Source organism: Gymnodraco acuticeps, unplaced genomic scaffold (assembly GCF_902827175.1).
Source record: "Gymnodraco acuticeps unplaced genomic scaffold, fGymAcu1.1, whole genome shotgun sequence".
NCBI lineage: Eukaryota > Metazoa > Chordata > Actinopteri > Perciformes > Bathydraconidae > Gymnodraco > Gymnodraco acuticeps.
Genome location: NW_022990583.1, coordinates 1442488 through 1468875, shown reverse-complemented (window position 1 = coordinate 1468875; position 26388 = coordinate 1442488). Strand labels below are relative to the sequence as shown.

Below are 26388 nucleotides of genomic sequence, written 5' to 3'. Positions count from 1 at the left end.
CATTTCAAGCAACATGATTATTAAAGACAATGATAAAATGATGTCGAGTAGAGGAGATCTTTATTTCAAACAGTGGTCTTGTTTTTTCCAGCATTACAGGTAAAATTGTAATTTTTGCTTTTGAGTTAAAAAGAAGGAATTACTACTAATAAAACACATATAATAATATGAATATACTATGCTAGATATTTCCTTTTAGCATGTTATATTTGGCCATGTGTGGATCTCTTCATTATTCTGTAATGCTAAAAAGTGATTGCGAACGAAAAAAAAAGGCAAAAGACAATTGTAACAATTTATCAATGCATGCAAATCCATGTTTCAAGTTCGAGATTTTGTCTATAAATATTTAATCATGCTCTTAATGTTATTGTTTTATAGACTGTTGTGAGGAATAGAGACATTTGTTTTGCATTTGTTTGATTCAAAGTATTATTTGGATAGAAATGTTGCTCACTTATTGTAAGACTTTCAACAGACTTCAGAGGGAGACGAGAGGGACCCAGGCTATGATGTGTTGTAAAACCCTGTTTATTTCCCATCCAGCTGGCAGAGGTACATTAGCCATAACAGTTTGTGTGAGTCTTCGGTGGCATGGTTCCTGTGACGACTTCCTCCCTTCCAAGTATACACTGCAGTTTCTATACAGTTTGAGGAGGCACTGCACAAGAAAAGGTAACAAATCAGAGCGAGTTGCAGAGTGAAAGTCTGCATTATTGAGTATAAAATGATCCTGAGGAGAAAAGTGAACTTACCCTCTGTCTTTGGAACCGGGGTAGCAGAGGAGTTGGAACTGCAATCAAAAATTAGGAACTTAGTACACCTTTGCATTGTTTTTAATACATCAAGATTACTGATTATGATATAAAGATTAAAACTGTGGCCACAACTTTATCATGGCAAAACAAGTTGAAGCCACAGGGTTCTAACTGAGGTGTCTTTGGGCCAAAATGCAGATCTTTGTTCCGCTCAAACAGCAGCACTCGTCTTTCTTCTCCTGTTGCCATACAAGCGTCATGCGTTAAGATTACATCAGATCAATACACACTGCCTACTCACTACCAACACAAGAGAGTGGTTATAAGAGCAAGCATGGAGATAAGGACGTCATCAAAGCACTACCTACATCTGATTTGTCATACAGGGTAAAAACTCTTTAATGTGTTGGAAGGGTGCTTTGGGGTTGGTATGCAGAAAAGGAAAGTTTTTTAGAAGAGGCAACCAGAGCAGGGATAGGAAAAGCTGTGGAAAACTCATTTTTAGTCAAAAAACAATACTGTAAAGGTTTCTTTTAAACATTGGTGGGGTTTTCCCATTTGAGTCAAATTCATACAACATGCACAGGCGAATCATCCACTGAGCCTTGCATATTTCTTACTTGGATGAGGGTTTTACACAATTTGTGAATTTTTTACCTGTTTGAGGAATGATAGATTAGTAACAGTGTAAATGTGCTTATGCATATATGAGAAAGCCTCTTTATTAAAGCGATAATTGAACGTTTTAACTTACTGAGGGCTATTAAAATGCCAGCGACAAACATGATTACGGCAAGGATGACCCCCGTGGTACACAAAGTCTCATAATCTACAAGGGAAGAGTTATTAACATGTAACATGGTAAATAACATGTAGCAAAAAAGTACAGAATGTGATATGTTTAACAGGATTTTGATAGTAGATTGTGTAAATCTTACCATATTCAAAGTCACTTCGGTCTGGAAACAGTGTTTCTGCAAAAGAAAGACAAGGATCAGTTATAGAGGAGAGAATAGTGTTACATGAGTTCAGCACCAGAGAGGTCTGCAGTTCCTCAGATCTGCAGCCTTGGCTCCACAACTCCTCAGGAGGATTTTTTTTTTCCCTGCTCAATGCAGCATCTTTGCTCAGCAGAAAAAAAGATGCACCATGGAACAAAAGTGGGTTACAGGCCAGCAGCAGGATACCCCTGGTATCATTACAGCAGCAGAGGAAAAAAGGAGCTTGGAATGTAGAAGTAGTGTTTGAAAGGTGATTTAGAGTTTAAGAAGCCTCCAGAAATGATTGCTGTTTAATTTTCATACAAAGATATCTAGTTTTAACCAGGACAAATCATTTTCTTTGCTAGTATAAGCGTGTTTCCAGACTACAGCCTGTGCCAAATTGAATATCTGGGCGTCAATAATGCGGCTTGCATGTTGCTGAACCCTCACTCCCCTGTGGATGAGCTGGCAGTCTGCATTACTTTCAGCCTTTTCTCTTTGCCAAAACAGACTCCTCAGTTTAAGAGATACAATTGATAAACATATTTAGTCAAATGTATTAAATGTAGTAATTTATTAGCAGAGGATTTTTGAATTACAACTACAATTCATTTAAATGTGTCAAAACACTGATCTATCAGCAGTAAATTGGCTCTTGGGCCTGAAACAACAATGCAGCAGGCAAATAACTACAACGTTAAAGTAAAGTAAATATAGATAAATACAATTACAAATCACAAAATGATCACACCTATAGGAACCAAACAAGTCAATGTTGTTCAACAAAGGCAATTAGTATAGCTTACAGCTGTTATACATACTTTAAATATCCTAAAAGAGAGAAACAATCAAACCTGTAGTGGCCATGGCTGCAGGAGATGTGGAAGAGCTCCGTCTTGCAGATATGTTGCAGGTTGCTGGGTTGCTGCTTCAGGTTGGATATGAAGCGAGGTGTAGCAGGACAGGACAGCATGTAGAACTGCTTCAGAGCCTCTGTGAGCGAGGGAGGGGCCCCCTGGTGGGCACAGCCCTGCATCACATCCATAAGGGTGGAGTTCTACCAACGAGGGGGTAATCTATCAGGATGCGGACTACAACAAAAGGCAGTGGAAAGCACATGTATCCCACATTCTAAATAAATTGAAATTGAAAAATATATATCTGAAATCTAAGGGTTGCTGTTAATTTGTCTATGACGTGGCTTTGCGCTAATAATCCCACCAGTCTCTTAATTATACTGCCTTCCCAATACATAGAAATGTTGCTTGCTTGCTCAAAATGCCCCAGTTTCTCTCCCATGTGTTATGCAGTGCAGTCCCTTTCCTGCAACACCAGGAGAAATAGCCTGCATAATGCAGCTTTTTCATCCGTAGAGGCTGCCAGATTCAATATGGCTGAAAATCTGCCAATAAAACAGTACTAAATAGAGCGATAGGTACAATTAAGTGTATTTTTTTTAAACCACATCCTTATCCAAGTGCAGCACAATGCAGCACATTAATCATTCACACACTCTGCTGGAAGCTACTACTGCATGTGTAACTGAAGTGTGTGCAGCGTCAGCAGAAACAGGAGTGCAGCATAGAGGGTTTTCCCTGGGCTTCTTGGAATGACCAAGAAAATCAAAAAATGATGCATAAAAAAAAAGAGAACCTTTTCAAAAATGTGTTTTATTATTTTGCATCAATCGTTAGGTCAAAAAATACAAATGAGAATCACACTATTGATACCATTTAAAGTTGGTACACTTTGTAGTAACAGTCTTTGATAATAAAAACATTTATAAAGAAAATATAACAAGCACAGTAACATTATGAAATTAAAGAAAGCTTCTTGTGTTCATGGATCATGGAAAGATTGTCCTCAGCTTTGATCAAGGTATTTGCTGCCATCTAGTGGACAGACCTTAGCACTGTGGAAAAGAGGTAGAGCATGAGTTTGATTTGGTAAAAATCTTTCAGCTTCCTTTTGTACAAAAATAGACTCAAAGCTGTTGATAAAACACTGACTTCATCTCCACTGCTCTTTGCCTCTGCGTCTACTGAGCTGTAGAAATAATTGTTTAATTAAAATATTGTTTCAAACAAAGGCAATACAATAGGCATTTCAGATTAATATTATATAAAAACATATTTACCAATTGGAACAGCCGTTTCCTCATCAGGAGTCTTCGGTCTGAGGAAAATCAGAAGTTAGATAGTCCAGCTGAAGGGATTTTAATCTAATATACAGAAAACCATTGTTTTTACAGATGAGAGTCTGATTTATTGATCACTAACCTTGGCTTGTCACTCGAACAGCTACATTTTTTGGCTGTGTTTGGGGAAAACACAAAAATATGAATCATACATGTTTAAAATGGCGACACAAACAACATGACAAATTCAAATAATGTATACAACTAAAACAGTCAGCGTTTACACATCGTCACCTTCTTAAACTAATGGCCTAAGTCATATTTGAAAGTTTTTCAAAAAACAGAAAACTTAACCAAAGATAGAATATATGATATATATTAATTATTTCACACAAAAAGGTTATGACAATATATGACTATTGACATACAAATAACACTGTCAATTGTGTAAAATAAGAGGATTAGATGACTTAGGCCAATTTACGAACATCTTGTTGTGACTTAGGCAATTTGAAACCTGACTTATTACTTCTGAAGTAAGTGACTTAGGCAAAACAGTGCACTTCTCTTTCCCGCATTACTGTGACAGACCATGGGGCTGGGTCAGCCACTAACAGTTTAAAATGCTAGAGGAGCATACAGAGACTCAGGAAACAGAGGGCAGTTTGGCCGTGGTTGGCCCTTTAATTCAATATAGCAAACTCAAAAGGTACAACTTAAATCACTCTTAGCTAAATAAAACAAAAGGCAAGTAAATCAAACCCTGAGGAGGCATGTGCCTCTCCTCACTACTCCCTCCAGCTCTTCTTTGCTGTGTTTTTAATTGTAGCTAACCCTTTTCCATTGAAATCAGTTATATCTCTCACAGGCTCCGCCCTCTACTGGACTCTAGGGGTACTACCTTACCCTGCGAGCATTCTCCCACTGAGACTTCTATAGACGTAGCCGGCCTTGGGCGGGCCTACCTGAATGCGCGTGCATCACACCGTATAAAAGGAGGCCTCACCTCCTGACTATCATCCTTTTCTCTTCAGCAGCGGAAGTGATTCCACGAAAGACTGAGAGACGTTTAAAAAGAGTTATCATACCTCCAGGGAGTCGCCACTGCTAGATTCGAGTGTTTGGGGGACCAGGATATGGCCGAGGCGGTGCCATTCACGTTCGCCATTCCTTCCGGGTCTGGCGTCCATGGAAGTCCACCGCCCAGGGCTGTACTCTCCCTGGATGATGATCATGGCGGCGGGTGTGTGGGCTACTCACTCATTGCTAGAGATGCCCCCGCCTCACCAGGTCAGAGCGATTATTGGGCCGCAAGGCCGAATAAGTAGCTTGGTCCACGGGCCTTGCCCCAGGCCCGGTTCCCCCGGGGACCGGGGACCGGTGGCTTCACATGATATAGGGTCGACCCTACTTCATCACAGGCCGCCGCCGCTGCCCGCCGTGTGATGTCCCTGGGATATCACGCCGCGTGGCACTTTCCAAAGAGGATCGTGTTGATCTCCTGGGAGCCCCCGTGTTTACGGAGGGCTCTTTGGCTCGATCTCCTTGCTCACGGGATGAGGAGTAGTCGCAGCGTGGCTGCTTCTTGCCCATTCCCAGAGGAAGAAACACTGTCCTACACTCCCCGCCCCCGCTGTAAACCCCAGGATAGGGAGCCAGCAGGGGGGCGTGTGCACGTGAGTGGAATAAACCGAGTGCTGTCAAAGCACAATGCGGGTTCAAGAGACGCTATTGCCGGCGTGCTGTTGTCAGAAAACACACCTTGCCTGGTATAATAGCTCCGATTAATGCATTTCACCGTTGCAATGGGAAATACAGCATTAATACGTGGCCGCGGTGCGTTCAGGGACCCCCGCAGGAGAACGGTGGTTTACGTTTGTAAACTCTAGTTCTGGAGTGAGGTATGTGTGTGGGAAAAATGCATTCCGTAAAGACTATTGCATTTATCCCAGAGTAAGAGTAATTTCTCTCCACAATTCCACTTTTCCCCATAATGTCCGTTTCAAAGAGACGGCATTGTGACGGCGCGCGCGGCCCCCCTCCCCCGAGGGCGGGCCACGGTGCGTTCAAAAACCTCAGTAGAGAGGTGAGACGAAGGGAGAGGTGCCGACACGGAGATCCCGTGCCCGCGGCGCCCTCCACCTCTTCGGCCCACCCCGTGGAACCGGCGTGCCGGCACTCACGGGGACGGGCTTTCCGTCTTTACGGATCTGGCTGGTGGGGGGAGAAAATCTCTCCGCCCGGGACGAGGGGGCGAATCCCGCCTCCTCCCTGTATAATGCACAGATCACTACGTTTTCTAATAAAAATGAGGTTGATCTGTATCCAAGTCTAATGGCGCGTTTCCACTGCAGTGGGGTAGCCCCGTTTAAGCGTCCTCGCTCTGGCCTCGGGCTGCCTCGCTGGCCGGCCCACGCTGTGGCGCATTTCCATTACAGTTTAGGACCTGGGGTAGCAACGCAGTGTAGGCGGGGCGATCGGCTTTGTTTTTGTTCACATTTCGAGTTGTTCCGTCGAGCTCCCGCTGGATTTGATCATCCCCAATGAGATGTAGGAACGTCGTCACCTCCTCGGTCGACCACGGTGTGCTTTTCTTATTAGACGTAGCCATTTTTGTAGCTCATCCGTTTACAAAATGCTGTTTATAAAAATGCTGCAAGCTTGCTTCTAAATATATATGCGACGCTAGGGATGAACTCGCGCGCGATCTTGTGACGATTCTCTCTGACCAATCAGCAGTCAAGAGTGTTGACGTCACTAGTTCAGCCCTGGCCCTGGTCTGAGGGAACCACGATTTTATGAGGCCGGAAAAAGAGGGAAAAAGTACCCGCTGGCCGGTACTAGGCTATATGGAAACGCCACCAAAAACCGGCCTGGCCGCTTGAGGACGGTTAAGGACGCTTAAACGGGGCTACCCGCTGCAGTGGAAACGAGCCATATGTGTCTTTTGTTTCCACAAGGGCCACACTTACACACAATGTTAACCGTAGAAATTCCCCATTGGCTGCCCCATGCTGCAGCTCCTGTAAAGGAGGTGGCTAGTGGGCATGCGCAGATGAGAGGGATGAACCGCAGGGAGTGCTATCTAAGGGAAAGCACTATGCGGGTACAGGGACATTATGACCGGCGTATTGCTGTCAGAGAACACACTACGCCTAGAGCAAAGACTCCAATGCAGTTTTCCGTAGTGGTAAAGGCTGCATTATGGCGGAGCCTGCACTCACACAAGAGCGCGTAGCGGTGCGTTCAGGGACCTTAGTAAAACACACTACGCCTATAAAGACTCCGATGAATGCTGTTTACCGTAGTGGTGAGAACAGCATTAGGGTGGAGCGCGCGCTCACACAAGAGCGCGCGGCGGTGCGTTCAGGGTCCTCAGTAAATAATCGGCCCTTTCTGTGTCAACCCTCCATGGGCAAATCTTCCCTTCGCGGGGAGTTTTTGCGGCGGAACGGGTCACCAGAGAGTATCACAGCTTCATAGCTGCTGCCCCACACCTGAGGGCTTGTCCATTAACACAATGTTCTGGGGAATGGAAACTCAGCTGTGTGCTTACAAGGTGGAGGGACAGGACGCTGAAACGGGGCCATTCACTCCAGTTTTGCAGCGTCCCACTGTACCACATGTCTATACACTGTACCAATGTATCACATGGACCACTGTCTTGTGGGTGTCCCACACCCACCTTTTTTTATGGGCATACAAGAGGTAAATCTGTTCTCCCAGGAGGAGATGTGTTTCCTCTCAGCAGAGATTCAGGCTCTGGTGCAGAAACAGGCTGTGTCTGTTGTGCACCCTCAGCACAGAGAAAATGATCTTTATTCCATGTACTTCCTGGTTCTCAGGAAGACAGGGGAATTTAGACCTATTCTAGATCTCAGCGGCCTGAATCGCCACATTTCCTGCAGGAAATTCCGCAGGTTAACTATGAAATAGTTAATGGGGCTTGTGCAGCCAGGCGATTGGTTCACCACCATCGACCTGAAAGACGCGTACTTTCATGTAGAAATTGCTCCAGAGCACAGAAAGTATCTGCGTTTTGCCTTCCAGGGAATAGCCTACGAGTACAACAGGCTGCCGTTCGGCTATTCCCTATCCCCACGCACATTCAGCAAATGTGTGGCCACAGCGCTTCAACCGCTGCGCGCACACGGCATGAGAGTTTTCTTTTACATAGACGACCTCATAGTCATGGCTGGGTCACGGGAACAGGCAATGTTTTGCACAGCACAATTGATCACACACCTGACCAAATTGGGCTTTGCGATCAATTGGAAAAAGAGCACCCCCATACCTCACCAACGGGCGCTGTATTTGGGTGTGGTGCTCGATGCAGGCGCGTCGCGCGCCACCCTGTCAGAGAGCAGACGTGCGTCCCATCTTCAGGGGGTGCGCAGGCTGTGACAGGGGGCAACAGTGACAGCTTTTACTGTCATGCAGACATTGGGTCTCATGGCGGCTGCTCACATGGTGGTCCCGTTAGGGTTACTACATATGCGCCGCCTGCAGAGGTGGTTCTCCAGCCTGCGCTTGGATCCCAAGAGGCACAGGCGGCGGCTGGTGACCATCCCCCCCTCAGTGGAGGGCAACCTCCGGTTTTGGGGGTCTCCGGATCACCTCCGGAGGGGGTCTCCACTGGGACGGGTGACCTCCTACATCACAGTGTTCACGGATGCATCCAGAACAGGATGGGGAGGGACCTGCCTGAAGAGCGCTATAGGTGGGCGCTGGGCTCTAACAGAGTCTCGACACAGCAACCTCCTAGAGCTACGGGCGGTAGTGTTAGTCCTCCAGCATATCAGGCCCCTAATTCAAGGGAGGCATGTAATGGTCAGGAGCGACAACAGCACCACAGTGGCTTACATCAATAGGCAGGGCGGAGTTCGATCTGCCGCCTTGTTGACCACAGCGGAGGAACTGTGGTTATGGGCTTCAGAGGTGGTGTTATCTCTGAGAGCCCTCCATATCCCGGGACTGGAGAACAGAGGGGCCGACCTCATGTCGAGGAGCGGCCCCCTGCCAGGCGAGTGGGTGCTTCACCCGAGGGTGGTGAAGCAAATCTGGGCCCAGTTCGGGAGAGCGGAAGTGGATCTGTTCGCCAGCCGGCGAAACAGCCACTGTGCCCTGTGGTTCTCCGTGGCTCGGAGCAACGAACCATCCTTGTGGGTGGACGCATTTGCACACGAGCCATGGCCAAGGAAGCTGCTATACGCCTTTCCACCGCTGCGTCTCATTCTCCCCCTCCTGAGGAGAGTGAGGCGAGAACGTCTGTCAGTCATCCTAGTGGCTCCGGATCGCGTTGGGGCGCCGTGGTACTCAGAGATGACACAGATGAAGGTGGGCCAGCCCTGGGCGGTTCCCCAGTTCTGGGGGGCGATGTCTCAAGAGGCAGGTGCAATCGGGGCGTTACCCACTCTCGGCCGTCCTCTCCAGGTTTGGCTCCTGAGAGGGACAGGCTGAGACAGGGTGGATTGTCTGATAGTGTTATTCAGTCTATCCAGGCAGCTAGAGCTGGATCCACCACAGCCTGTTACAGGCCAAAGTGGCTAGGATTCCAGCGATGGTGTGAGGAGCAGAGAATAGTGCCCCTATCTTGTGAGTTAGGCTCTATTTTATCCTTCTTACAGTTACTGCTGGACAGAGGGCTTGCGCATTCAACAGTGAAAGTGTATGCAGCAGCCATCTCGTCCTGCCATGAGGGATTTGGCAGCAGGTCAGCCTTTAGTCAACCAATGATGTTGCGGTTTTTACAGGGGGTCAGGAGGCTGCGCCCAGTAGTGCACGCCTCCACCCCACAGTGGGACCTGCCCCTAGTGCTCGAGGCTCTGGCCTCTGGGCCGTTTGAGCCTCTGGAGCTCTCCTCTCTGAAAGCATTGTCGTGGAAAACAGCTTTGTTTCTTGCCTTAAACATCAGCCAAAAGAGTGTCCGAGTTAACTGCTCTGTCGGTGCACCCAAGCTGTTTACAGATTCGGGGTGACCAGAGCGGCGCGACACTCAGACCGAACCCCTCCTTTGTGCCCAAGAGCCTAAGGAGTGCGTTCAGGTCAAGGGCTATTCAGTTAGGGGGTTTTAGTCTTCCCCCCCATGGTGGGACCAGGGAAGCTAAACTGCACCTCCTCTGCCCGGTGCGTGCGCTAGCATGTTATGTGGAGCGCACGGCTGCCCTTAGACGTACCGAACAGCTGTTCGTGTGCTTCGGCGGCGGGGTGATCGGGAAAGCTCTGTCCAAGAAACGCCTGGCAGGCTGGCTCTGCGAGTGCATTGCACATGCCTACGGACAGGCAGGGAGAGCCTGCCCCACGGGGGTTCGTGCACACTCCACACGGGCTGTGGCTGCGTCAACAGCCTTATTCAACGGTGTGAGTGTGGAGGATATATGCACAGCGGCGTCTTGGTCGACGCCAGGCCCCTTCATAAGGTTTTATCTCTTGGACATATCGGGCTCTTTCTCCTTGTCTGTGCTTGCGGGGGCAACACAGGACTGGTAGGGGGGAGGGGGGTTGTGGGTCAGTTGGCATCTGACCCCCTCCCCGGACGTAATGCGCCTTCGCTGTTCTCGGGCCTTCTGAGGGTCCCGGGAGGGGCGGGGGGGCGCACTGGGCCCTTACAGGGCTGGAGGACTACTCTCCTCCTGTCGAGAGGCAGGAGGGGGGTAGCCCTCCACACTTTAGTCCACACACTCTGCACGGGGTCAGTGTTTGAGTATGGGACGTGGGCTCTGACGCTCTCCCTGTTATCCTTAGGGATTCAGGGAGGCAGGCGTGTAGTAAGCCCATTCGGGGCCGAGGGGGCTCTCCCCATCCGTCTATGGGCGGGGGGGGGGGTCCCCCGGCACTGTTTTTTGAGCACACTTTCTGCGAGGTAAGCGCAGCAGGGTGTGCTCTGTCAGCCACAGCCCAGATTTCTCCTCGGTTACAACCGGGTTAAAGGAGAATGTGGGGCAGCAGCTGCTGACCATAAAAGCCGGTCAGGGGCAGTAGGGTGGAATATTGTTGTTGGACGCCAGTGCACGTATACATCGCGGCTCCACCCACTGTACCCATAGAGTCCAGTAGAGGGCGGAGCCTGTGAGAGATATAACGTTGGGTTACGTATGGTAACCCTTGTTATATTAGCACAGGCGGAGCCCTCTACCCAGGGGACTGTCTGTCCTATTCCGCTCGCTGAAGAGAGGTGTAGGATGATAGTCAGGAGGTGAGGCCTCCTTTTATACGGTGTGATGCGCGCGCATTCAGGTAGGCCCGCCCAAGGCCGGCTACGTCTATAGAAGTCTCAGTGGGAGAATGCTCGCAGGGTAAGGTAGTACCCCTAGAGTCCAGTAGAGGGCTCCGCCTGTGCTAATATAACAAGGGTTACCATACCTAACCCAACGTTTCTCCCCTGAACCTTTCTCAGTCATCTTGGTGTGTGTGTGTGTGTGTGTGTGTGTGTGTGTGTGTGTGTGTGTGTGGCTGTATCTGTGGCTTTGTGTGTGGCAAATTGTCAAAAAGCTGATGACACTCGAAGGGCATGACATGTTTCATGGACGGAAGGTCCTGAAACCTCCTCGCCTTGATTGGCAGAGCGTCAACTTCAGCAGTTGCAGCTGCCTGTTGATATTCCCGATATAGTTGGGAGATGGTTGTGCCTGGGTGAACTTCTTGTCTTTGTAGGCAGTAGTGTGAACAGAAATACCTCCAGCCTGACGACATCAATCAAATAACCAACACAAATGGACTTCATATATTTCACCTAAACACAAACAGCCTGAGACACAAACTGGCTGAAATCAGGCAATTATTCATTAACGGTAAGGCAAACATATTATGCTTCTCAGAAACAAAACTTGACAATTCTGTGACAGACCCAGAAATAGAAATTGAGAACTACTCAGTAGTCAGAAATGACAGGAACATGTATGGAGGTGGTGTCTGCATGTACTGTACATACATAAAGACACCAAATTCATTATCCGTACTGACCTGAATCACGAAACCTTTGAAACTGTATGGGTTGAAATTATTTTTGAACGGGCTAAATCAGTATTAGTCGGCACAATCTACAGACCGCCAGAACAGAGTGGCTTTTATGATACACTGGATGGGTGTTTGGCTGGAGTTGGGGGTATAGAGACAATTCTTATTGGAGACTGGAACACGGATATGCAACGTAAAGATGCACCCGTCTTCAAGTCCTTCAGTAGGTTTTGTGATCTGCACGGCTTCAGCCAGCTAATCACCCAACCCACCCGGGTATGTGAATCAACACAGACTACCATTGATCTCATTCTGACCTCTGACAGGTCCGGGATCTCCAGTAAAGGGGTTATAGCATGCGGGTTAAGCGATCATTATATGATATTCTGTAACCGCAAAAAGCTTAAACAAAAGGCCGGCTGTCACAAAACAGTCACATCTAGAGACCTCAAAACCTACTCTAGCGAGGCCTTTAACCTAGAGCTGGAGAGCCTGGATTGGTCAGAGGAGCTCAGTGGTACACTGGTTGAAGAAACTTGGCTTGGTTTCAAAACCAAATTCTCAACAGTACTAAACGACATGGCCCCCCTAAGAACCACCAGGGTAAAAAATCGCGCTGAGCCGTGGATGCACTCCAAAATATTGACCGCTATGAAAACCAGAGACAAAAAATGCTCTGAGTTTCGTAAAAGTCAGTCAAAGCTTACCAAAAGCTCGAGCAGTGAACTCCAAGCCCACGTGACTGAACTCAAACTGCAAAGAAACAGACTAAGAAATGACATAAACTCCATGATCAAAACTGCAAAAAAGAATTTCATCAATAACAAAACTGAGGAAAACAAAAATAAACCCTGTGAACTTTGGAAATTACTCAATAATCAACTAGGCTGCAGTAAAAAACTTAAAAGCAGATTTTCAAACATAAACATAAAGACAGATAACACGCTCATCACAGACAAGCTGGATGTGGCCAATTACTTAAACATTTTCTTCACAAACATAGCCACAACACTGGTAAATAAACTACCCTCCCACTCAGGGCATTTTGGGGTAGAACACATCCTAGCCTACTACAATAACCTAGGGGTCCGCAAAGATGATTTCAAACTAGTAATGGTAACAACAGCTGAGGTACACAAAAAACTGAGCGCCCTCCAACTTAACAAGGCCACTGGCCACGACAATATCCCCTCCAAATTCCTCAGAGACTCAGCAGCCGCCATCACCCCAGTCATCACACACATAATAAACCTCTCCATAAAACAGGGACACGTACCCAAAGACTTCAAAATTGCGAGAGTAACCCCCCTGCACAAAAAGGGCAGCAAATTGGACCCAGGCAACTACCGCCCTGTTTCTATACTTACCTCCATCTCGAAAATCATGGAAAAAATAGTATACGAACAGGTCGAAAAGTACCTCGCGGATAAAAATCTAATTTACGAATTCCAATCTGGCTTCAGAACATCCCACTCCACTGACACATGCCTTCTCTATTTGAACGACCACATCAAACAAGAGGTGGACGTGGGCAAATACTGCGGCATGGTCATGCTGGACCTACAAAAGGCCTTCAACACTGTCAATCACTCCATTCTGATTAACAAGCTAAAAGCAATTGGTTTTGATGGTCTGTCGGTGAGCTGGATGCAATCCTACCTGGAGGGGAGAGAACAGATGGTGGAGGTAAACGGTACTCTGTCCCCCCCCTCCCAGTGAGCTGTGGTGTTCCACAAGGAAGCATACTAGGACCGTTACTGTTCCTAATTTATGCAAATGACATGTCGTCAGCTTGTGACTGCAACTTGTTCCTGTTCGTGGACGACTCTCTGACAGGAACGGGTTGCAGGTTGAAAAAACCCTCAGCTCGGAACTCGGCAGAATCTGCACCTGGCTCGCCGATAACAAACTATCATTACACCTGGGTAAAACAGAGTCCATTCTCTTCGGTTCAAAAAACAAACTCAGCAAGACCGATGGCTTCTCAGTTACAGTGGGTGACAATGTTGTCACAAGGAAAGATGAAATTACATACCTAGGTTCCATACTAGAAGCAAATCTCTCCTGTGACAAAATGGCATCCAATGTAATCAAAAAAGTCAACCAACGAACTAGATTCTTGTACCGGATCTCCTCTCTGGTAAACAAGAATGCCCTGAAGACTCTGGCAGGAGCACTCATTCAAGGGTACTATGACTATGCTTGCACCTCATGGTACCAAAGCACCTCAAAGGCGCTAAAAACAAAATTACAAACATCACAAAACAAACTGGTCAGACTACTGCTTGACCTTACTACTAGAACTCACCTCACCCCTGCCCACTTTGACAACCTAGGATGGCTTAGAGTAGACGACAGAGTACAGCAACTTGCAATGGGCCTGGTCTACAAGATACACTACACCACTAAGGTACCCATGTACATGTCAAAATACTTCCCTACCACGACCACAACACCAGAGGGAGCTCTACAAATTATGTTAAACCCAGATTTGGCTCAAACAAGGGACGAAACACGTTTCGCAATTATGCCACAACAATGTGGAACGCCCTACCCACAGCTGTAAAGGAATGTGAATCACTACCCACCTTCAAAACCTCTCTAAAAAAGCACCTACGGGAGACTGCAATTCGAAACTGGCCCCTGTAAATGTCCAAACCCAACCCCCTACAATATACAGTTTCCCACCCCCCCTCAATGTATATACTCTTTTTTTAGACTCTTTTTATACTCACAAACAGTACTGTATATTTGTAGATCTGGTATGTCATAAATGTTATGATGAATTAAATGGGGGACCCTGATGTAAACAAGACGAAAGTATTTTTCTGGTCTGCATCCCCTTAACAATTGTGTGTTTTGAGCTGTACTGTATTGTACCCACTCTGCAATCTGTTTTTCAATTTGTCAATCAATCAATCAATCAAGTGTGAATCAACAGTGGGCAGATCCTATAACCAGTCCTTAAGGAAATCTGCAACAGCCATTTCCAGCTTTGCATTTTTGCCACTCTTAGGTGGAGATGTAGTTGGCGGGTCTGCCACTTGTTCGTCATGGTCGATGGTATTTTTGTTCAGCCAGTGTAATGGTTCTTTCAGGGATACCAAGTGTAGAAGAAAAAAAAGCTTTGCACACTTTAAGATTTGTTCCATCCTGAAGTTTCAGTTGATAGAAAATGATGAACTGCGCCTGGATCCCTCACCAACTTTCTTTCTTTTGCTTCATGGCAACATTTGTGACCAAAGTGGTGACGATGTTCTTCCCTGTTGTCCATTGACCAAACTTTCTGAACTATCCACTGCCTCTGCTCTTCTGTAATGGATTGACAGTCTCAAGTCGTGACTCGTTGACAGAACTTCAAATTGCAGGGAAGGCCCATAGCCTTTGCAGCTATTTCTTTGCCACCTTTGGCCTTGTATGCCATTCTTTTGAGACGTTTCTTCTTGGATTCATTTTGCTTCCATGTTTCTGGGCTGAGGTATTTATGTTGTTTCCTTTTGACCGTATTGTTTTCATACACATCCTCATGAGGACCATAATGTTCTGAAGTTGCTGCCAGACTGTCTTCATTTTCAGGGACAGAGGACTCATCAGAGGATGGATTGTAGTTTGGGTCTATGATAACATCATCATCATCATCATCATCATCATCATCATCATCATCATCATCATCTGTGTCTTCTTCATGGTGTGGACGGGTCTGTTAAGGCATCTTCAGCAACACTCTCTTCTTCAATGAAAGTGTTTAGGTTATTGTCTGCTCCATCTGATTCAGGGTGTTTCTCAATGTCGAGTAAGGCTGCTCCAGAGCCACTATTTCAAGAATACTACGTCATCGAGTCCCGCCGAAGGACTGTTCCAATGTCCAGGATCCTTGGAATTCTACCGAGGCCGGCGTAATTCGTTGCTGGAAATTTCGAGGCTGCACATGTTTATCCTCCGCGGTCTTAAAATCCCCACAATGCTTTGCGCACGGACCAATTCCCAAAATCTTTGGCGGAAAATTTAAGGCGGGGCCTCTCATATGATGCACACCTGCTAGCCTGTTCCATTCTTCGTTCTCCGAAAGCCAGGAATGATTCTTGCCTAGCCTCTGATGGACAAGGAAGCGTCCTCGACATTGAGAAACACCCACAGTGTCTTGGCCTGGTACATGCTGCTCCACCTCTTTAACGACAGTCTCATTTTCATTGGATGATTCCTGATCGGTGTCTGAAAAGTCTTTCTTTTCAATAAGGATGTAGGCAATTTTACCAGAGGTGGCCAGCATCAAGAAAAGATGATTTAGGCAAAAAAAACATTTTCTCCAAAATATGACTTAGGCCATTAAGAAGGTGACGACATGCAGCTTTATTGACGTGAACAGTTAAATTAGTTTGTTTAAGTTTGCCCAAAACACAAGAGCCATTATGTTGAATAACATCCAGCTAACACTATTTGTACTATGTTGAAGTCTGGAAAATTAATGGAGATGCCGATTATTATGAATGTATATGGGATAGTTGGGATGTTTGTAAATGGTGATGTAAAAAGGTATATATCCATAAACAGTGTCTGACAAAGATTTCTGTTTCTGTTTTTAGTGAGCCCATCTGTGGCTGAAATACCCTTTATTGATGGCCCTGTAAAGCGTAGCAGCTTTTGTGGAGTAACTTTATTACTATGTTTAAGGTGGGGGAATGTTGACCGCTATCTACTGTAGACTATGGCTAATACCTCACACAAGCCCACAGCATTTCTTTTAAACTATCACTTTAAGTTCACTTTCTTTCAAACTAAAAGCATAGTGTCTAGTCCAATGAAAGCATGTCAAATGTATCCAGTATTAGTATAGAAGCCCAGCAAGGCTTTATAATAGTAAAGTCATTGTCTTCACAAATACTGTACTATTTTAATTAAAAATGAAATGATGATGACATGGCCGTATTGGTCTTATATTGAAAGAAGAAATATTAGGTGAAGCCGATTCTTGGCCTACAGAAGCGCTCTTCACACATGTGAGTAGTTTCATGTAGGTAGGTAGATGTTGTTAAAATATAGAAATGATTATCTGCACCACTGAGGATTTCTGAGTGTTCTCACAGTAACATGCTTTTGCTATCTGAACTCTGGACTAAGACGTGTAGCTGCTAGTGTGCTAAACTGCTGGGAAATCCTAGACCAGGCTAGTGACCTACATTCTCTCAGGACTAAGAATAAAACTGTGAGAGTCAAGAAAGAAAACACTCCTCCTCCATTCCTTCACTTTGACACTGGGAGGCGCCAAAGGGTTTCTATTGCTATCCATGTTGTTTTAAATGCCCAACAGTATCCTTCCAGGGTTTATCCTATTTATGTTATGTTGTGCAAGAGCAGATAAACTGTTTTTCCAATAAAATGTTTCTTCTTATTTGCTATTTTAGCAGTATTGTATGCAACTAGTTGTGGTTAGAGACTATAATATAAGCCTAATCTGTAACTTTTTAAACCACGTGCAGCTGAAATTTATTCACAGACGTCATTTGAGAGTTACCTTTGGAGTTAAAAATGCTAAATCAGTATTTTAAGTCGAAAAACAGAAGACAGATTTAGCCAACATGTAACATGAAGGCCTTTGATTAAACAGTTGTCAACTATAAAACTATGTAGTTAATGACCTCTGCTCATTTCCAGTTGTGGCAGTATAAACCTGTTTACATTTGGAAACCAGATTGCTCCTTTCAAGTAGCGTGGCGTGGGGAAAAAATTAGGGGAAGCCAATAATACGTCCTTTCTTTTGGGTCGGGGGTGTGGTGGTCAATGCAATAACGTAACCAGATGAGTGATTACAGCACCCGGTATCATTTTACACACATTTGTATCATACAGATGCAGGATTTACACACACCTGTTATCTAACCCATGGTTCCCAACCTTTATTGTGCCAAGGACCGGCAGATACATTAAAAAAAAATCGCGGACCGGTTGTCAATTTTAACTGATTTTAATATTTACTCACCAGCAGGTAGCAACAGAGGCTAATTGTATGTAACAGAATACTAGAACAATATGCATCCAAAACTTATTAACAACGTTTAAAAAAGAACCGGTGTCGTTTTTTGGTTTTTCGGAAAAACGGAAAACCAAAAAACCGACGTTATTCAGTTTTTAAACCAAAACGGGAAAACAGATAAATCAACGTTTTGGTTTTGTTTGTATGATTTACGGATAATCCAGTGATGGGAAAACGAGGAGAAGGTGCATTATGAAGGAGGTGTGTGTGTGTGTGTGTGTGTGTGTGTGTGTGTGTGTGTGTGTGTGTGTGTGTGTGTGTGTGTGTGTGTGTGTGTGTGTGTGTGTGTGTGTGTGTGTGTGTGTGTGTGTGTGTGTGTGTGTGTGTGTCACTGGCATTTGTTTTCAGAAGATATTATGATAGTGACGTTCGTTCCGGTGCACGTCCGACAGCATTTAGCACTAACTCCAAACTCCAGTTTGGGCATTGGCCTGTCATCAGATTGTATTTGTTGTTGCTGCTGTAGCGGAAGTTTAGTACAATTATTTTTGATTAAATACTCCAAATCTCCACCCTCCATAATTGCACTTGCTTCAGTTGCTTGCTACTTTCTAACGGCGGTGAGAGTGGTGCAGTGACACTATCTATCTTCTATCGATTAGATTATGATTCGAAAATTATAAAAGTAGGGTAGACATGTGGATATTATCCGACTGAACAAAACGTGCATTTATCAAACAGGTTTGTTTTCCACAGACCTTATTTCGAGCTATTTTCCAAAATCCTATGGAGAAATCCCATTGCTTTTTTGTCGAGGGAAACCGAGCGCAGCTTACTTCCGGGTTTTAGGATGTGTCACTGCAACACTAAATTGATGCGATTTGATTGGATTGTGAGGCAAGGGAAGCCAGCCACCTCTGGCTTCCCTTGGCATGGCCCTGACCAGAGCCTAGTATCTCTAGGGCAGTGGTTCTCAAATGGGGGTACGCGGACCCCTAGGGGTACGTTGGAGTACTGCAGGGGGTACGTGAGATTGATTTTATGTTAATGAAAAAAACAACATAAGTAATGCATTTAAACAAACTACTAATAGTAGATGAACTACTTTATTCAAAGGTATACAGTAATTATGGATAATAAAATGGGAAAAATAAACAGAGTGCTCTCTTTTCCTCTCCCTCTCCTGACAGCCCGTCAGGCTCGTGCAGCTTGCTGAACCTGTAATAAGTGACCCGACAGTAAAGAATACATATATTTATAACTAGTTTAGCTAGTTCCAGAGTAGAAAAACTAGCTAAGTGTGTTAGGTCTAACTCTTAGTGTATTTAATTTTGCTCCACTCAACAGTCCGTCACAGCGGCGGAGCTGTGATCATGCAGAGCTGCGTGTTCTCCGTCAGCAGCAGCTGATCTGATCTCTGATCTCTCTCTCTCTCGCGTCCGGTTAGACTTCACTCGCGTTTATGTCCAAATCTATCAGATCTAACTAGTTCTAGTTAATGATATGACTGCCTGCTTATCAAAGGACACCTAAACAATAAGCGTTGCTTGGCAACGGCGTGTGGCCGCAAAGTATAGCGCAGCATTATGCATATGTTTATATGAGGGGTCAAAATCCCATGCTCATAAAATGCTCATATATTTGTTTCTCTTCATTCCCCACGCCCCAAAATAAATAAATATACCAATTTTAGGTAAAGTAACGAAGTTTGAGCAGTGTGGGTTTTATATGAACAGAGTTACACATATTTCAAAACGCAAAGTGTAATAACTGCAGTTTGCCTCCCTGTCAGAATAACAAAGATCCTCAGTGAAGCACAAGCCCATGTTTCACTACATTGTACAACTTATTAAAAAGATCAGTTCAATGCAACTAATGTCGTCTTAGTGTTATTGCATGATGTTGAAATTGGTTTGCCATGAATTTAGTGATGGATTGTAAACATTTGAAATGTAGCATCTCAGTGTTTCTCAGTTACAATGTTTTTGTTTTAATAAATCAGACACTGATGGTGCAGCGCTGTACTGTATCTCTTTATAGGAATTTTTTCCTTAACAAATTGTTTTTGCGCTGATCAGGGGGTACTTGGCTTAATTTTTTTTTCAAAGGGGGTACATTATTGTAAAAAGTTTGAGAACCACTGCTCTAGGGCTCTGGCCCTGACCAGCGGCCCTGACCAATCACAGGTTGGCAGGGGCATGACGTGAGCCTTGTCTGATTGGACAATCCCTCCATTTTTTTTCACCAAGGGAAGCCAATTTCGGCTGGCCTCCTCTCGCAACAGTGAGTGCAATCTACTGTTTCACCATAACATCTAGAGGGGAGCTGTTCACTCTTTGTAAAATACTCAATGAGAATGGGGGAGAGACGGGCCGGCAGCAACACACAGCAAAGAATTTCCGAAAGTAAACTAAGTGTTTTTATTTATTTATTAAAATTAAAACTACAATCCGAAAAAACAGGGGGAGCCTGGCTTCCCTTGGCCTCCAGGAGAAAACGCCACTGTTCAAATCCACTTTGTGAATTCAAATATACTTGAATCCTCTACTTATTTTAATCATTTTAATTCAATGCCACAACTTAATAGTTTGGAATCCACGGCAATCTTGACTAACTGATTCTAAGTGTGATGGTCCAAATGATTTATTTATTGGATTTGGTTTCAGGGCTATGACAGACAGTAACAGCATGTACTGGCAGATGAGGAGGAACCTTGAAAGGACACTGCACGTGATCAAAGGGATAAGGTTTAAAGAGCAAATTGTTGCGTTGAGTGAGTGCTGAGATTGTGCAAGGGGCATCAGTGTGCCTCCGTCCAGACCTCTACGAAAAACAGGAGCCCGCTTGTTTTGGGAGAGTGTGAGGTCAACTCACACATACAGGAATCACAGTGTGGCTAGTGGCTACACATCTGCAGCCTACTTAAGGTGGACAAACACTTACTGACAATGAGGACGATACCCAGCACGAACAGTACCACTGCAAACACAAGGCCCCCGATTCTCAGCGACTCATAATCTGAAATGAAAGAAGAAAAAACACTTTGTAACGCTCGTAGAAGGGCACACTGACATGTGAATGTTCTGTGATATCAAACCCCATGAATGCTAAAGCTTTTTGAGGCATTGGACAACATTTTTCTGCAAACACAGCGTTGCAGCCCCCCCCTAATTTTCACGGGACACCACAAATTCCTGTAAGCTGCAGTCACCAAAACTGTAAACACCATGGTCAACTTGGACTGTGGAGCTGCCTAAGGCTGGATATAAGAAATATAAGGTCTATGTTTCCATTAATTGCAACAAAATCAAAGCAGTAGTAACTGTGTTCAAATATACGAGTGCTTAGATCATCTTCTGTTTAAGATCTTACCGATAAAAAGAGTTGCACAGCTTGCAGCGATGCAACGAGCATTGCCTTGAGAATAGATGAGCTATAATAAAATGTGTTGACAAGAGTCTATAATAATTCTGTAGTGCAGCTGTTCCCAACCTCTTGTGACCCCTCAAAATAAAGTCCTATATACTTTTAATAAAGATTGTTTATTTATGAGGAATACAAAAGGGGTAAGAGATCATAAGAAAATAAATAAATAAAGACAAAACTCAGGGAGAGATCAAACATATCTTTGTGTAACAGAAATATGAGTTTTCTTTCTTTTAGCTGTTCAATCTGAGATATATCTTAGGGTACTGATCCCAGTGTTAGAAGCCTTTTCTTTAGTGCTCTTCAATGGGGCGGTATACTATGGTTGGAATGGCACAATATAGATAGAAAACACTTCCAAAAACTGCCCAATAAAATGTAAAGATAACAACTAGTACATGAATAAAAGTAGGTATTCATAAATCTCAATGCAGATTCAGTCATCCTGTTCACTTTAAGCGCCTTAGATGGACTGAAAATCCGGCCTGCGACGTAATGGGCAGCATTAGAAGTATCCGCAGTGGGACTACACCAGAAGCTTAGCCTTGGGGTGACTGTTTTCCATAACTTCTGGGAAAACAAGTGGAAAATGCAAACTTGTCTCAACCTCCCAGATGTTTCCTGTGTAGAGGGGTTAGCCATTCAAAGGCCGGGCATATCTGTGAAACACTCACCGTATTCAAAAGCACTGTCATAGTCTGGTAGGAGAGAACAGAGAGAGGAAACAAATGAGAAGCAGATTTACCCACTGACACACTTCACAGAGCACTCATGATATGACAGCTATTCAGCACTTTGAGGGCTTCAGTCATCCATCTAGTCATTAGCCAGTTTGGGGCCAGTGCCAATTTATACGCCAGCTAAAATGAGTATGCAGCTTATCTTAAATTTGACTTTTCTAAGCTTCTGTTAAAATAATACCCACCTTTGTCCGCATTTTCCGCTGAGGCTGTGAAAGAAAGAGGGAACAATTCATTAGTCTTTATAATACATTTGCATGGTGGTGTGAGTGCATGCCAGCAAATGGCTAAATCTATGGTAGTGGGGTAAACTCACTCTGCAGAGAAGCCTTAAAAGGGTGAGTATCTAACTCATTGTCTTTTATGTAAAGGTTCAATAATACATGACCATAATGGTATAAGAACTCAACATTAAACACTGTATATTTCACTTGAATACCTTTGTTTATCTCTTGTGTATTCTGTAGATTGCTCCGACCTGTCAATGTGTTAGATATTGGACATCATGGCCGAATTCATGTTATGCTCTGGTCTTCTTTTGAATCTTGTTAGAAATCATAGTATACTTGGCCACAAGCTATATCACAGTTTCTTCCACATGTTCATCAAGAGAACAACCAGAATAATTGAGAGAGACAGCTTCACGAGGTGTAGTAATAAAGACAGAAAGCAGACGTTGTTTATATGAGCACTGGTGTTGAAGCGAGAACAATTTAACCTCAGAGCAGCACATTGAATATTACACAAATATTCTTCTACTGGTGCTATGCAACATTTCACATCATTAATGTGTTATTTATCTTTTTACAGCCCTCATTAAAATGTTCAACAGACTTTTAAATGTCAGCCAGTCAGGTAGTCTGGCTTATGTATACACTTTAACAACTGATGTACAGCAAATTGATCATCAGTAAACCAAGTGTTTCTATACTAGATGTTTGCCTGACGGAACTTATTCCAAGCTCATCAAGGCAAGGCAAGGCAACATAACTTTATATGCTAAAACTTGATACCCAAAAGATTTGTGTCCTTGATTCACACGATTCAATAAAGCCGGACTTGAGCTGTTTTAAATATGCATGATACATGAATAATGCGGAATAATATTTTATAAAATCCATATTAGATTGAATGGAAATGAGAGGGCTCAAGTTAACTTTGGGTTTACTCCAGGCTGTAAATACTGTCAGTAACTTATTCTGTGAAGCAAAAACGCATATTATTACATTGATTCTGACGAGCATTAAAAGATAAAAAAGGACAGACTAACAGACCTGACACTCAGAGAGGATAAAAACCCTTCGTGTAGGCAAATCTGCTTAACATCAAGTTCAACTGATGGCAAGCAGTTGCGCAGAGAAATTAACCAAAGACCAAGACCTGCATTAACAATGGAAAACTTGGCAGCATTGTGAATAAATTATTGTTCAAACTGCCGTGTAAGGAAACATTTACTCTATTCTGACACAGCCTTTTCTCAAAGCAAAACACTGACATAAAATGGAAAATATTAAATGGATATTATAATAGAAACACCACCACTACAATGCTAACTAAAAGACGAGGCATGCCATGCACTTTTGACCCAAAAGAGCACATGGTAAACAGCCATATTTAGCAAGTAAGTGTAATAAATCAAATGGTCGTGCATTTTCAGATGCTCGAAACGCAGGAAACTTACCGAACACCTCCCTGCCAAATGCTGATCCTGTTATACAGAGACATCAGCTCATTTAGCGTGGAGGAACTTTAAAACACAAGCTAAAGAAAGGGGAAGCAACTGAAGAGCACAACGCTCACAGTTTCAAAGAGGAGAAAAAACTTAAGTCGCTGAACTTTTTGTGAAATGGATGCTCACCGAGTGCAGGAGCCAGCCACGATCCAAACACCACCAATGTCACAAGATCCATTGTACCTGCTGGTAAGAAGAACAAAAACATTAGAGAAGTAATACATGTTTTGAACTGATCATGTAAAGGGCAATGAGATCACAATGTTTGGGCAGGCTACATGAATGCTGCTTTATGAGGGTAAAGTGCCGGGGTGTCAGGAAGTTGAGTTTAAAAGTGATTTAAAAATAGACTTTGTAAATCACTGACTGCTCTAAGACGAAAATACCTCTGCCTTGCTGAGAACAGAGGGATGCCTGTTGTGAAAATCTTAAGCAACTCCCCTCTAATACCTCTCAGAAGCAACCCAACAGCCAGTTTTGGTAAGTGAGGGGCGGGCTAGTTTTTTTCCAGAACAGTGACTTGGGTGCATGCTACATACAATTATTAGTAATAGTAATTAATAGTATGGCATCCTGATCCTGGGTCAGACCAGGGTCTATTTAAGGCTCAGTGCCGCAGTACATGGGGCTTGGCAGTTGAGGGGTGCGAGGCAAAGCAAGGCTGGTGTTGGGTTGCATTTGGTCGGTTGGTTAAGAGGATGCATTTTGCTGGGTCATCTACTTTACACGGAGCGCACCAACTTCCTGGGGTTGTTTTTCTGTCTATATATTAACCAGGACATTCTACAAGATACTCTTACAGCCATGTGTTCACAGGTTAAGGCTCAACAAGTAAGTTGAGCCTTACACTCTCTGAGTGTAAGTGGCTACTGCCTGAGATCGCATGCTGTGTTTTTATTAAATGTGCCAACTGCTAGGACTGTTTTAGGGAAGATGGCATTTAGATGCGCAGCTCCACTGTCTTGGTCTGCAATTGAAATGGAAACTGAGCAATCTGGTTCCACTAAACGTTTTTAAAGCTTGGTTGGATGCTACTCAATCGGAAGCTGTTGGTACCTGTTCATGTGGATAGTTATGTAAATTGTAAATCCCTGTAATGATGCTGTATGATGTCCTTTTGTTGTTATGTTTATGTTTTTTATGTTTCATGTGGAACCTACTTGAGCAGGTCTCCCTTGAAAAAGAGATCAATGATCTCAATGAGATACACCTGGATAAATAAAGGTTTGAAATGAAATGAACAACTAGACTGCCACTCCTGATTGGTTACAATATTTGGCACAGTTTAAGATCATTGCATGACCAAAGAGCACTGGTTGCAGTTTTGTTATGTTTATAGCCACATTATTCCAATACAACAAAAATATAATGCAGGTACAAACAGTTTTAGATTCATACTCTCAAAAATAAATCGAAGTCATGGAATAAAGTGTTTTGCAATGCAAAGATCAAAGCCTACGTTGGCAGAGCCAAGGTTTCCCTCCCTGGCCCAGAGCACTGCTGGGGATTCATGCATGACTAGAGTGTGAACATGGAGCTGGAGTGGGGGAAATTGAACACTCCAACCCTGGGAGCAGGATTAACAACAAAGGGCTGCCAATCAGGTTTAATCAAACAAATACAGGGTGAGTTATACTAACAAGAACCAATCCAATAATCTTGTTTGTTAGCTTTCGATGTAGAGGAAAATAATTGTAAAACAGGAAAGACGCCCATAGAGCAACACTTTAAAAATGAATTGCCATGGATTATAATAAAGTGGGATTAACATGGACAGTTTCTAATTAAAGAGGGGTTGCTTATATTAACCCTTATAGACAAGCCCATATGAGTGCGTTCACAATTGAAACGCACATATATTAGCTCCTCATAATTAAAACTTGGGAATCTAAAGAATGATCATTGCTACAGTTAAACCAATCTGGTTTTAAATAGTGCGACTCCTTTTCGAGTTCTCGTTGTTGATCTCGTCAATTAACGCGATAGTGTTACTGGCTGGCTGCACTGAGTTTACAGTGTGACAGAAAAACTCAATTGAACCCTTTAAAATGTTGTGACATTTTGCGACCGCCAAAAAACAAAATTATATGGATAATACGTTCACACAATCAACTTAATACTGCGGTCAATTGTGAACTAAAACACGTTTGTCTTTTGGGTTCAAATTAGTGGAAACAACAACATGAGCGGTGTTCTGCTGCACGCGTAAAGTCAGAAAGTACTCATTGTCATATTGGGGGTTGGATGTCATTTTCGTCTTAAACAAAAAATAAAACTTCCGACAAGACAACATGCACACAAACGTGTTTTTTAATTATTACGCTGCATTTTCAACTGTTTACGCTCATCTAGCCGCACTCATATGTCAATTACATTCAAAGAAATTCATTTATCATTCATGAGCATACATTTGGACATTTTAAATAATCTTACCTTGCATTAGCCTCCTTTAAACTGTTATGCGAGTACTCTCCGCCCGGTAAAACGAACTTTGCTTTGAAAAGTTTTCCACGTGTTACTTCAGCCAAGAGAAATACAATTGGGTATACAAAACCTTATCCTGGAGCATGCAAATAAAAATGAAAAGCCACTAATGGAAAGGAATTATGTTGTGGAGATTGCTTAGTACTCGCTTGTACCAAGTAAAGCTCTGTTCCTTCTAGGTCTTGCCTCGGGAGTAAGGGG

The 26388-nt window shown here is 44.0% G+C and overlaps 1 protein-coding gene across 5 annotated transcripts; it reads right to left on the bottom strand.

The window, feature by feature from the left end:
* Nucleotides 1–43: 43 nt before the first annotated feature.
* Nucleotides 44–26388, bottom strand: LOC117554012 (sodium/potassium-transporting ATPase subunit gamma-like). Of its 5 annotated transcripts, none has more exons than XM_034228210.1 (10): nucleotides 26137–26388; nucleotides 23830–23889; nucleotides 23653–23679; nucleotides 22157–22180; nucleotides 21906–21929; nucleotides 20749–20823; nucleotides 4021–4054; nucleotides 3879–3916; nucleotides 3751–3787; nucleotides 3392–3653 (listed from the first exon to the last, which is right to left on the bottom strand). In XM_034228210.1, the coding sequence occupies exons 1-9, from the start codon at nucleotides 26141–26143 to the stop codon at nucleotides 3780–3782; spliced, it is 297 nt and encodes a 98-aa protein (XP_034084101.1). In that variant the 5' UTR covers nucleotides 26144–26388; the 3' UTR covers nucleotides 3392–3653; nucleotides 3751–3779. The 5 variants fall into 5 exon arrangements, with proteins under 5 accessions (XP_034084100.1, XP_034084101.1, XP_034084103.1 ...); XM_034228212.1 differs by lacking the exon at nucleotides 26137–26388 and adding an exon at nucleotides 24090–24169; XM_034228213.1 differs by lacking the exon at nucleotides 23653–23679.